At 36.4% G+C, this 13232-nt stretch overlaps 1 protein-coding gene across 1 annotated transcript in view; it reads left to right on the top strand.

Annotated features, from left to right (window-relative positions):
• Positions 1-5754: 5754 nt before the first annotated feature.
• LOC120522892 overlaps positions 5755-13232 on the top strand; it is a 57428-nt gene continuing 49950 nt past the window's right edge. The window contains exon 1 of the mRNA XM_039743656.1: positions 5755-5849. Within this exon, the coding sequence (XP_039599590.1) occupies positions 5792-5849 (58 nt within the window). The 5' untranslated portion in view covers positions 5755-5791. The remainder of the gene's footprint in view (positions 5850-13232) is intronic.

The following is a 13232-nucleotide window of genomic DNA, read 5'->3' on the forward strand; positions in this document are numbered from 1 at the left end:
TGGGTTTTCCTGTACCAGTGAGTCAGGAGGCCCCAGACAAAAAAAAAACTGAGGTGATTTTGAAGTGTTCAGAATTCTTTATAAACACACAAACATAAAAACATTTTTTTATCACACAGTTGTCATTGGGTTCTCCTCACCAGAGGTCTTATGTATAAACTGTTTTATCTTGGTAGAGTAATATATGTATTGCTCTACTTTCCCCTATTGTATTATTAATATGCAGCCTTAGAATGCCTAATCTCACAGACTTACCACTGTTTATAAGATATTATTCTATATAACTTCTCCCCACCTTCCCTTCTATATCTATAACCTCAGGCAATTAGATGTAGTAAGAAGACAAGCAGGAGTTAAGTTACATATAAAATAATGTATTACTGATAATATTCATAAATAATAACAAAATGCAAAGTACATTTGAATATTGGCAGCCATACAACCTGATAAAATGGTGATGTGTAATTCAGGTGGCACACAGACTTGTAGTTACTTAAAATGTCTCTAGTTAAGGCATCGTTGGTGCTCAGCTTTCAGCCACATGTCTGTTCAATATGGCTGCTGAGCTGTGCTCTTCATTGTGTTGACTTCATTATCACAGGTTAGCAAGAGAGATGCTTCTTCATCATATGTTGGTTAGAGAGAGAGAATGTGGTTGAGCAAGCAAATTTATAGGTTCTCTCCAATTCCTAGAACCAATAGGACATCATGGTGCTTAAAGGCCTCTGAGACAAGCCAATTCCAAACAGCCATATCTCAGACCAATGAGAGAAATAGTACATTTTAACACCTCAACCCCCCCAAGACCATATGTTAAGCTAACCTGGCTTTGTATGGGAAATGAGACAAAGACTTTAGCAGCAAAATACTCATCAAACTGGTTTAAGACACATCCCCCCCAAATCCTGTCACAAAATTACAAAGAGACAGTTGTAAAAAGTGGGTGGGCGGGGCAAACATGAATACCTCGCACCACTTGGTTTGCCTAAATTATAAATAAAGACATACAAAACATTTATCAAGTTATATGCAAAATCTCACATCACAACATAAACATATAAACATTTTGCATACACCCGTTTCCACGCTCACTTCGAGATGCATAAAAACTTAACTTGGTGTAAAGCCACTCATAATTTTAGAGCAGCATTAGACCATTCGTGCACAAGATTCTGGTTGGTTTTGTAATCAGGCAGCACCCAGTTTGTAACAATATAATTGTACACATAATCGCCTAACTATTCCAACTACCATAACTGTGTTAGTGTTGTTAGAAGACATTGCAAATGGAAGAATTAGAAGAGAGCGTGTATTTAGAGATGATGATGACTGGCTTCTAAGTTGATTTTGATTTCCAAGAGCTATCCTCTTGGAGCTGTGTGTTGAACTAGTGCCAACTTTACAAAGGCAGACTTTGAGGAATTGTACTCTACCTGCTCCTTTGAAAATTATGTCCACTCAGGTTTTTAACCACAGGAGCTTTTAAATGTGAACTTGCTGACTGATTGGGTATTTCTCAGTCATCATTGAGTCATGCCATGCCAACTGTATAGGGTGGTATTATCCGCTCTCATCCATATATCTAAGATTTCCTTACTCTGTGGCTGAACTGGCAAATATGAAAACGCAATTCGCAGCAATGTCTGGTTTTCCAAATGTAATCAGAGTAGTCAACTGCATGTACATTGCTATTGCAATGGCGCTGGACAAGTTACATCAGCCAGGGATGAATCACCAAAAGAATGAGTTGGCAATACAGCATATATAGAAGGGGAGCCTATAAAAGTGGCAAATCCACACAGACACTGGTGCTTTTTCCAAAAGGCAAACAGTCCTTTTAAGCATAGAAAGTCACCTCAAAGACACTACACTACAAAGGCACCTTCAGAGAATGAATTTCCTTTCCACTCTATAAATGTGCTGCTCTACAGTCCACAGAAATTGTGTTGCAATGTGCAAGCGTGTAGTATACTGTATAATGTGGCACACAATCGTGGCTTGCCCACCCCTGAAGAGATGCGGTATGATGAACCTGACCCTCCAAATAATCAACCAAATTGGACAGCGTTACAACTTTGTTTGAATGTAACTAGTAGGATATAAAAACAGGTAATCAGATGAAGCATTTTTTGCCAATTAATTTAATTTGTGGTTAATATCATATAGTATAGCCCTTATATTCCTTAGTTCATTGGCCACATCTCTTACAGTATCCACAATTGCATTTTATGACTCCAGAACTGTGTCCATCAACACACAGCCAGATAGTCACCCAGTGGTTTCCGAGGCAGAGGTGTGTGTGCTGCTAGAGCCCGAAGATGTGCTGGCCACAATAGGAAAATCTTAGCTTCCTTGGCAGAGTGGTCAGCTTTTGTAATATTGTCTAAAACAAAATAAACAGATGGTGGGCTGCAACTCACCATTTCATGTTAACATTGATATCTGACCACTTCCCTTTTAATTTTAGGCAGTGTAACTTTCTGAATTTTAACTTTTGAGGGTCTCCACCACTCTGTATCACTCGATCAACTTCCTTTAATTGCTTATTCCACTGCTTAAGCCTACAAATAGTATGATTTTCCTTCTCTCCACTTCACATTCGCTGAAATTTTCTTTTTCCCATGTGCTTTTGCCATTGTCGTTTAACAAAACGCTGAACGGAAGAGTCTGTTTATATTGATTTTTTATAGTGAAATATGCAAACTTCTGGGAGGAGTCAGGGTGTGGCTGTAGACATGTATAGGTGCGTTAAATTTCACATTCATTGGGATTTATAAAGGGGAAGTGTGTAGAACTTGGCGTAGTTTTGTTCATCTAGATTTTTTTGTGCAAACGCACATTTCCAGTTTTGTCCATATGCTATGTTTTAGTGTGAATTCTACACACACCAATAATGCATGAGGCACCAGGAGAGAGTCCATTCATCTAGTCATTATCAACAAGAATTGTACTACCAATTCTGTCTTCCTGCCTGGACGTGGTCTACATGAGCTATTAGCTGAATCTCGAGCAGCTTCTCTGGGTTGCCTCCAATGCCAAAGTGCTTGCCAGTCAGAAACTCTCAAGCATGGGGAATTTTGTTGGACTTTTTTAAGGGTGTCTTTTAACGTTTTTTGTTTAGGTTGTGCTTTGAGAATTTTTTGTGATTTATGCTACTGAATATGTTTATAGTTTCCATCTTTTTGAATGAGTGAGTTTTATTCTGCTTATTGTTGTGACTCTATGTGCTTTTAATTTATTTTTAATTAAAAGTCTAATTTAAACTGTATATAGTCGTTTGTGAACCTTTTTGCACTCCTTCGCGGTTTTTAACTATGAGGAATTCAACCTTACTAATAGTTTTAGGATTTGGTTCCATTTTGACTATGCTATTTGATTTGATTTTAGCCATATAATATAAACATGACAATGATCGCCCACTTCGGTATTCCTCAGTAAAATAACACTGTCTAAGAAAACAAGACTTCACGCATAGGTTAGCTTATATAAAGGTGATTATAGGTTGTGCTTTGGGTTACAGGCAAAGCTACAAAAGCTTTTGACTATGTCAAATCTAATGAACAATGTGAAACACTATCAACAGATTACACTAAATGAAAAACTGAAAATATTGGGTTAACATTTGATTATTTTTGTAACTTCTAGCATATCCAGCTAACATTTAACAATTAAGATTCCCCTCACAAATACAAGCTGCTCAAAAAACAAAGAGAATTATTTTATGGTAGGAACACCAAATGATTCAGCTGGGGTTTGGCTTACATTTCTGTCTTTCTGTTGCTTTTTGTTTTCTCTTTAGGTGACCATCTTCTTTGCTTACAACGATACACCCTTTCTTTTTTGCATGTTTTTCTTTCTTGACATTAGTTTGAGTATAAAAAGACACCAATAGGGCACTCTACTTTTATAATATCAAAATCATTAAACAGTGATGTGAAAGTCTATTGACTTCCAATATTATTGATTTCAGGTCAACAAAACAAGTCAAATATTAGATAAAAGGAACCTGAATGAACACATATCTTTTTTTAGGTTTACTTATACTATTAATTGAATTGAAAAAGTTATCTAATGCAAGCTAGCATTGTGTAAAATAGCAATTGCCCATTAACATTTACTAACTGGTTGTGTTACCTGTGGCTACAATGTTTTCAACGAAATATTTCCTCCATTTCAATTTTCACATTGCTGTGTATGAATTTCATCCCATTTTCCCTGCTGAACCGCTTTATTTCAGAAACATTTTTAGGTTTTTAAACATATACTTCTCAGCATCTTTATTGGTGTATTGTCTGAACTTGAGCTTGGCCAGTCCAAAACCTTTAATTTGACTTGTTGGATTATTGTCTTGCTCATGATCAATCTACATTTCAACTAAACATTTTCCTCATAAATTCTCTGACACAGAGCCAAATGAGCAGTTTCTTCAGTTATGGCAAGTCATCCATGTCCCGAGGAAACAGAAAATCTCCTCATTATCACACTGCCTTCACTAAGTTTCACTGTTGGTATAATGTTCTTATTGTGGAATCTGGTGTTGGTTTACTAAGACATAATGGGAGCCGATTCATTGAAAAATGTCCACGTTTGTCTCATCTGTTCACCTGGACATCATCCAAGTGTTTCCTGATGAATGAAAGACATGCGTGTATGTTCATTTCTGCCTTGCTACTTTCCACTGAAGTCCATTATTTGCCCGATGTCTTTCTCTTTGTGAGTCATGAACACTGACATTTGCTGAGACAAGCATCTCCTTCAGGACTTTGAATTTGTTTAGGATCATGTGTGATATCCTGAATGACTTAATGCTGTGCTCTTGAAGTAATCTTGGCAGGTATGTCACTGTTAGGAAGATTACCTGCTGTGTCATGTTTTCTCCCTGGAGATTGTAGTTGGCACCAAGGTTCATCTACGGTTAAGTATTTTTTCACACAGTGCCAGTTGTTGCTTGATAACATTTCTCATTAGATAAATTAAAAAGTTTAAAATGTGTTATTTATTTACTTGGGTTCCCTTTTTCTGATATTGGATTTTGCTTGACGACTTGAATATGTTCCTTGTCAGAAACATTTTATTATTGACGGAAATCAGAAACATAAATACTTTTTCACGGCTCTACAAACTGTATATATTATTATTTATTATTATTATTTTATTTTTATAATTGCTCAACTCAGAAAATATCTTGGTAAAATTATTACAACCCCATGCCAGACAGCATATGTGTAAAGTCTAATACTTCTCATACCTTTTTAGTTCAGATAACCTCAAAGATTGCTTTCTAATTTCAAGCATAGCTGTGACATTAAACAAAAAATGGTCCTGCGTCAGTTTAAGAAGCTGTAAATTAATTAGAAACTAGTAAATGGTATATAGGTCAAGAAGCATATGATTTAACTGAAAAGAGAAATTCTACATTAACATGAAATGGCTGTCTTTGATGCAGGGCCCCATCCCCCCTTAGCAATGTGGAGTGACTACAGAAAGGTTAATGCTCTTCATGAAACAATGAACTATCAGCTCTCTTACACATGTTTAATCACACTTTGGTAAGTGGATATCTAATAAGATTTATAGTAATGTAACATCTGCATATTTCAAAAAGAAAATTACATTTTTAGTCGTAAGGAATAAAGAAATGTTAAGCATCAAACTACTCCACATCCTGCAGAGTAAAAGCCTTTCACACGTGTGCAAGTGTGACGTAGATTCAAGAAGCCACAAGATAACAAAAATCTTTGCTGTTGGCAGTAGTCAATATTCACCAGCGCAAGACAAATAATCAGATGAAATGTTTCCAAATAAAGCCGTTGTGACATGTGTATTATTGTGGACATTACATGGTGAAGGTAAGGAGGAAGTTTGAATAATTATTGTACAAATATATGAGATGAATAAGCACATGTATGTGTATGTTTCAGTAAAATAACTGTTTTCCTATGTCTATCTTGTTCTAAAGCTGCAGTATTTATAATGTTGCTAAATCTGATATCACTCAATTGATCACTTATTTTGCCTTTTTGGTACACCCCAAATAATTTTTACAAACTTTACAATAAATAAAGAGACAGGTTCATTTCATTAAAATCATTCTTTTGCAGTATTCACTTGTGAGAAACCACCGGGTATTAATGGAGGAGTGAAGCGTTGTTGATCCTGTTTGATTATTAGCAGATACTTTTCCTTCTAAAATGATTGCCTTGTGTTTTTATATATATATACACACACACACACACACATTATATATATATATATATATATATATATATATATATATATATATATATATATATATATATATATATATATATATATATATATGTAGATCAAAAAGTTAACCCAAAAATGAAATAGTTTTGAAACATCCTAAACCATTTTATGAAAGAAAATTGAAAATGCAAGATCTTGTGAAAATTATTTTTGTTATTGTAGTGCAGTGCTCAGATACTGCCACATGGATCCAGTATCCTAGTTTCAACTTGAGAAGCCTGTAATTTTGGAATTTACATATTCTACCTGTTTCTGTATAGATTTCATCTCAAATCCCTGGAGCCATGTTGGTTAGGTTCCAACTTAGCCCTTTCTTGGTGTGAGTGGACGTGTGGATAAGTGAATTCTGTGATGAACTGGCATTATAGACAGATTGCTGCTTTGTGCCCAGTGTTGCCATAATAGGGTCTCAAGACCCTAAATTGGATTAAGTAGCCTTGAGAGTATCATTATTATCATTACCTCTTCAGGCTATGTATTTCTTTATTGTAAAACTGAGCAATGAATGTATAGACAGCTGACCGGCAGAAATTAACATTCAAACCAGAATTCAAAGAAGTAAACAAGGAAGCAATCTGGGTGGGGGACTATGTTTGTTTTCAGAGTTTTTAATAAGTGTGCAAACATTTCTATATGTGTTCAAAGAAGAATGTAGATCTACATTAGAGACAATACCAAACTTTTGATAAAGATGATATGTGAATGAGGCTTGAGCAGTACCTGCCTGGTCCCAGAGATAGGTCTAGGACATAAGCAGGCTTGGGGTTCATTATCCTAAGCCTACTTTTGTATGCATTTCATTTGTTTTATTTTCAACATATCGGTTTAAGACAGACAAGTATGTGCTCAGTGGAACCTGTCATAAGTAAAATGGTATGATTAATGTGATGGTCAGACAAAGCACATGGTGCTCTTTCCAATATGTTATCATCCATCCTCTCACCTACAGATAATAAGTAAGAAGACTTTCAGTTCAGGCTGTAGAGCATTTGTGTTTGTGGATACGTCTGTTTCATATGTTGCACAGAATTCTTCTAAATGTACTTAGTGAGCTTTTTGAGTAGCTGAAAATCTTACCTGTAGTATTTCTTTTATTTTAAGATAATTTAAATTTGTGTGCTTATGAGAAAAAAACCTAGAATGTTTTTCATTTTACATTTGGGTGATACCATTGTGTTTAAAGCTGGACTGCTCTCTGAATAGTCTTGTTTTGAGGCAAAGTTTCACCAGTCTAATACACATCAACCTTGATACACATGACTGATAAGAAGGAATAGGTTGAATTTAAATATTCTGGCATGGAATGGGCATGATTATTTGATACTTAAAATTTAGGTAAACTAAATAATATCAAAGTGCGCAATCTTTAGTCAGAGTTGCTTACAAGTTCTTACTAGAGTTTTGCACTGGCTGACAGACTACAGATAAGCACTTTTTTCAGTAAGCTACTGGGTTGTTGACTGCAATCCTGTCTGTCTAAAAAGAAAACTTATTAATAGGTGTATAGGCCCACTTCAGTCTCACTTTAGAGCAATGTCAATGTCAAATTATTTATATACCACATTTAAAACAACATAGGAATGCTGTGGCCAAAGTGCTTTACAATAATAGAATATAAGAAAGCAAAACAAATACAAATAACAAATAGAAATAAAATATATGAACATAAATAAAATACATAATAAATAGAAGTAATGTTATATAATCACAATGAGGGAACCATCAGTATTACTGAAGACCACAGAAAGCAAGTGAATAGAAATGAGTCTTTAATCTTGTTTTGAACAGTTCAATTGTAGACGACTCCTTTATGTGATGAGGTGAAGAGTTCCACAGGCGAGGAGCAGCAGCTGCAAATGCTCTGCCCCCCTTAGTTTTACACTTGGTATGAGGGACAACAAGAGACAACTGATCAGAAGATCTAAGTACTCTGGGTGGCTGGTGTAAAGCACATAATTCAGATAAATAGGCAGGAGCAAGCCCATGTAAAGATTTAAAAACTAGCAACAAGATTTTAAAATCAATTCGAAAACTGACAGGCAGCCAGTAAAAAGAAGCTAAAATAGGAGAAACAGAGTCATACTTTCTTGCCCCAACCAGAAAGCGGCAGCATTCTGGACCAACTGTAACCTGCGTATCAGGAATTTAAAGTCACTGAAAAGTGTCTACCAGTTAAATATGACCAGAGCCAGTTAAGAGCAGCCCGTTTAAGCCCAACAAGATGTTCAAGTCAAATCAGCAATATCTCATGGTCAATAGTGTCAAAAGCAGCGGACAGGTCAAGGAGGATGAGGACTGCCGTGTCACCTGAGTCAGTAATCGTAGAGATGTTGTTGCATACTTTCAGGAGGGCCGTTTCAACACCATGATAAAGCCTAAACCCAGATTGTGGTAGATCTCAAATAAATTATTGGAGTTAAGGTGATCGACCAATTGATTATAAATAATTCTTTCTAGAACTTTAGCCAGAAATGGCAGTTGGGAAATTGGGCGAAAATTGGCTAAAGCTGCAGGATCTAATTGTCTTTTTTAGACGAGGACGGCCTGCAGCAGTTCATTACTCAGAATAACATTAGATCATTTGAAGAAACAATGCTAGGCGCACTACTTAATACCTTGATGGAAACAGTCTAAAGATATTAACTGCCAGTAAATTCATCTAAATGTGTTATAAAAGATATTTAATTATTTTACGCTTATTAAATAAGGAAACTATTAAGGCATGTTTTCTTATGCTCTTTCCTAATACAGATATTCATAAAGCAGAAAATGTTCATATAAAGACTCTTTTAATAGCTTTATATTTTTTGTCGGAATATTCTAGGTTTCACTAACTGGACATACACCTTAAACAGAAAATGCAATATAGAAACACTTTTTAAATTCTTCTGGATATATTTTTGTAGTATTTGTAGTTGCTTATTTTATATTTTTATTAGGGCTGCTGTTCAACTAAAAAAATTTAATCAAACGATTAAAATGTTTAATCAAAACTTACTGCTGTGGTCGCGGCCCGGACACAGATAGGCGGACATGTTGTTCATCACCACCACATGTTTATTTACAATACTATTCACACAGAATAAAGTCAGTGCACACAAACCCCAAACACAGTCCTGGCCACACAATGCCTTCCACTTTGGGCCGCCTCCACTCTCTCTCCTGCTTTGTCCTACTTCCACCCGACTCCAGCCTCAAATGAAGGGAGACGGCCCCTTTTATTTCACCCCGGATAGGCTCCAGGTGTTTCCTGGCACTCCTCCTTGGACACGCCCCAGTGTGGCGGAAGTGCCAGCTATTCTCCCGGAAGCTCTCCGGGTGTCCCTTCTCCTCTTCCCCCCAGCACTTCCTGGTGTGGCGGAAGTGCTGAGGTCCAGGGTCCCCAAGGCATTGGGGTGCCCCCGGCGGTGACCATGGGTCCCTACAGGGTTGGGCTTCCAAGCCCTCTACCCGTGGCCCCCAATGCAATCAGGATGGCGGCCCCCACGTGATCTAGGGTGGGCGTAGAACCTCTTCCGGTCCCTCAAGGCGTCCCGGCCAGGTCGTTGCCCCTGGCATCCCTGATACTGCATATTAAACACAATTTATAATAATCCCTTCAAGCTATAAAATATTTTTCTATAAAGCAGAAATAACTAAGTAAATAATTGTAATTTAGAGAAACAGCTTTAATAATTGTTTGGCTAAGTATATTAAATTATTTCAATTAGTTTATTGAACAGATTTGTGTAACAAACTACCACCTACTGATTCGATATAGTTTGCTATACTTAATGTTCCATTAAGGAACGATCCTGAATGAAAATTGATGAGTGGTGACTACTGATGTGTTTGGCTGAAAGCCACTATCAAGACACAACACAGCAAACAATCTCTAAATTGCCTTTCCCAAGATTTCTTACATTTTTTTGTTTGCTACATGGTCTTTTTTGGGAGTTTTTTTTTCTTGTCTTCCTTTCACCAAACTTTGAATGCCCTTACAACACGTTGGGGCAATATGCAGTTAATACGTTTCTCCACAGCTCAATGTAAGTTATTATTAAAGCAAAATGCATTCATGCAAATTAGCATTGAGTTCATTGCCCCAAGTGTGGATGAGCATGCATATGTCAATCACAGGTGATAGCACAGTATCAACATACAGTTGGTTATGAATGCAAACTGTACTGTGGTAGCCAGCATATTTCGCTGAAGGTAGATGGGGCTGGATGGGTGACTGACAGTGAAATATCACACAGGTACTGAGCTCTGCATTTCATAGACCATTGAAACATTCTTCTTACATTTTACAAGCCCAAGAAGGTTCAGGAAGGCAGGCAATGACTCCCAGCCTTTAGATAAATAGAACCTTGCAGAAAATAAGAGGGGGATCAGAGAGAGGGTCACAGCAGGGTACAGTGAAAGACGAACAGAGCACTTCATGAAGTACTTACTGTGGCCATAACAGTGGGAAGGGGATTCTTCTGAAAGTACACGTGTGGATTATTCTTTGTTAAATAAACATGCCCGTTATTGTGCTTAGCTCCCATTTAATGTGTATGTCTTGGTCTTTTCCTCTAGATGTATGTTACTGTATTATTCTTGACATTGTTGCAATCTAGTGGCAACAATTACTTGCTGTTGAGCTCAGTATCCTACCTTCTTTCTTCTTTTTTTCCCTCCTACTTTAAATATTATTATTATTACTGTCTGTGATGTATTATTATTACTACTGTGGTGAAGCCTTAACATTAGTATCAGAAAACTACAAAACACCATCACAAATGGTAATTGACATCAAGGGGCACCATATAATCATGATGTCATTCATTCTCAAATTTGAATTCCTACTCTTAACTGGGACTAGGATTAGGACGTTTCATAAATACTTCTCATGTCTAACTCCAAGGTAGGACAAATTCTTATCCTACTGTAATTGCTAGGGTTAATTCTGAAACGCTTGATAAATACTTGTATGGACCTGGATATTCATTCAATTGAGAATTTATGGCTGGAGTTGAAAAAGACTGTTCATACACAACCTGACAGACCTTTATCATTTTTGCAAAGAATAATGGGAAAAAATTAGTGTTCAGATGTGCAAAGCTGATAGAAAGAGACCTGTACAAACAGACTCAAGACTGTCATGGCTGCGAAAGGTGCATTTGGTGTACTAAATACTAATTTGAAGACAGTAAATAGTTACACAAGCAAGTCCTTTGTGTTTTATATTTGTAATTGATTTAAATCACTTTGTTTTCACTACATTAAAAAGAGTCTGTTTGTGCTGATCAGAATCAAAAAGCCAAAATAATTCCACTGTGACTCAATTTCATATTACATTAAAATACTGTTTATAGACACTGTAATAAAGAATATATGAATAGTATATTTTTCTAGTCTTCAAATGTTCTACTGCTGCTAGACATTTTTCTGTCATATAATATGGCAAACGTAGCTTGATTTCCTGTGAGAAATTCAAGTGTGTGCTTGGTCCTACAATGTATCAGGAAAGGGAAGTCAATTTCAAGATTAGGGAGAGTCTGATGAAAAGTCAACTTTCCACCCCAAATTTGTCTAAAAAAGGCTACTGCTCAGCCTATCATGTTCCATCTACACATGCACCTGCCTCTTTTATTATTTTAAATGTATGTACATTATATTTAACTACCCTTGATGTTTTATTAGGGCTTGTACACTGGACTGCAATGCATAACAATGCTGTTCTTCATTGGCCAGTTAGTAACATGAAGGGAATGGAATTTTCTTGGTGTGGTTTTGAGCTTCTTACTTTGTCATTGTTTATTTAAAAATAGTTATGGATAAAGGTGACAAGACTATGTGAGAAAAAATACCACGTTAGAAAAAATATTTAGTGTTAAAGAATTTCTTAAACCTTTTGGTTATACCATCCTTGGTCTCTGACTTCAAAAATGATGGTCTGCTTTATTTTAACAGAGAGAAAAACTGATAATGTGTTGCCATGCTATGCCTGAGTACTATTCACAGTCTACAGATTAGCATTTAACACTGTGGTAGCGTCAAAGCCAATCATCTAGCTTCTAGACTTGCAACTTGGTACCATTCTTGACCAACTTGATTTTGGATTTCATAAATAGCATGTGTGGTTTGTTAGCATCACATCCTCCACACTGTTGTTCAACACAGATACATCATTGGGTAGTGTGCTGAATCCACTGCAATCCACTGCTGTAAATCCTGTTTATTATGACTTTATGGACCAATACAACTCCTACTCCATTATCCAATTTGCTGATGTCACTACCATCATAGTCTAGATTGCTAAGAAAATTGAGATGGCATACGGAAAAGAGATTAGTCTTCTGAAAAAGAAACTTTCTTAATGCTTGAAAAACCCAGCACCTTTTCATTTACAGGCACATACTCCCAATAATACAAACACAGATGCTGTGCAGGTTTGCATCTTCATATTTCCCCGAGATATTCTAACTTAAGATCTGATGTAAGCACAGTTCTGAGAATCCATTATGTCTCCACCATGTTGTCAAAATCCTTCATAGTTCACAGTATTATCTGTTCTCACTGTCTGCATAACGTACTAGTATGACACATGCTTAGCTGAGGAATTCACCGCTCTGGTGGAGAAGACAGTACAAAATACTACTGATGCACAGCTAAGGCCTTTGCTGGACATATATCACACACATTTTTTCAGGAATACAACAAATATTGTTAAAGACCTCAGCTACACAGAACAGTGTAATGACTTTTGGTATTTTGGTATTGCTTCCCTACTTGAACATATTTAAATACCTTTAGATGGTTTCATTGATGTTATCAGTTCATTTCATTATTTACATTTTATTATTACTTTCCACCACTACTTAGTTTTTTTTCCACATGGGCAGCCATTTTGCAGTTACCAACTTATTCCAGTTGCCATCACACGACACAAGGAAGCTCACTGTGATCATACAACCCAAAAGGTACAGTACACAATG

The sequence above is a fragment of the Polypterus senegalus genome, chromosome 2 (assembly GCF_016835505.1).
Source record: "Polypterus senegalus isolate Bchr_013 chromosome 2, ASM1683550v1, whole genome shotgun sequence".
In the NCBI taxonomy this organism is placed as follows: domain Eukaryota; kingdom Metazoa; phylum Chordata; class Cladistia; order Polypteriformes; family Polypteridae; genus Polypterus; species Polypterus senegalus.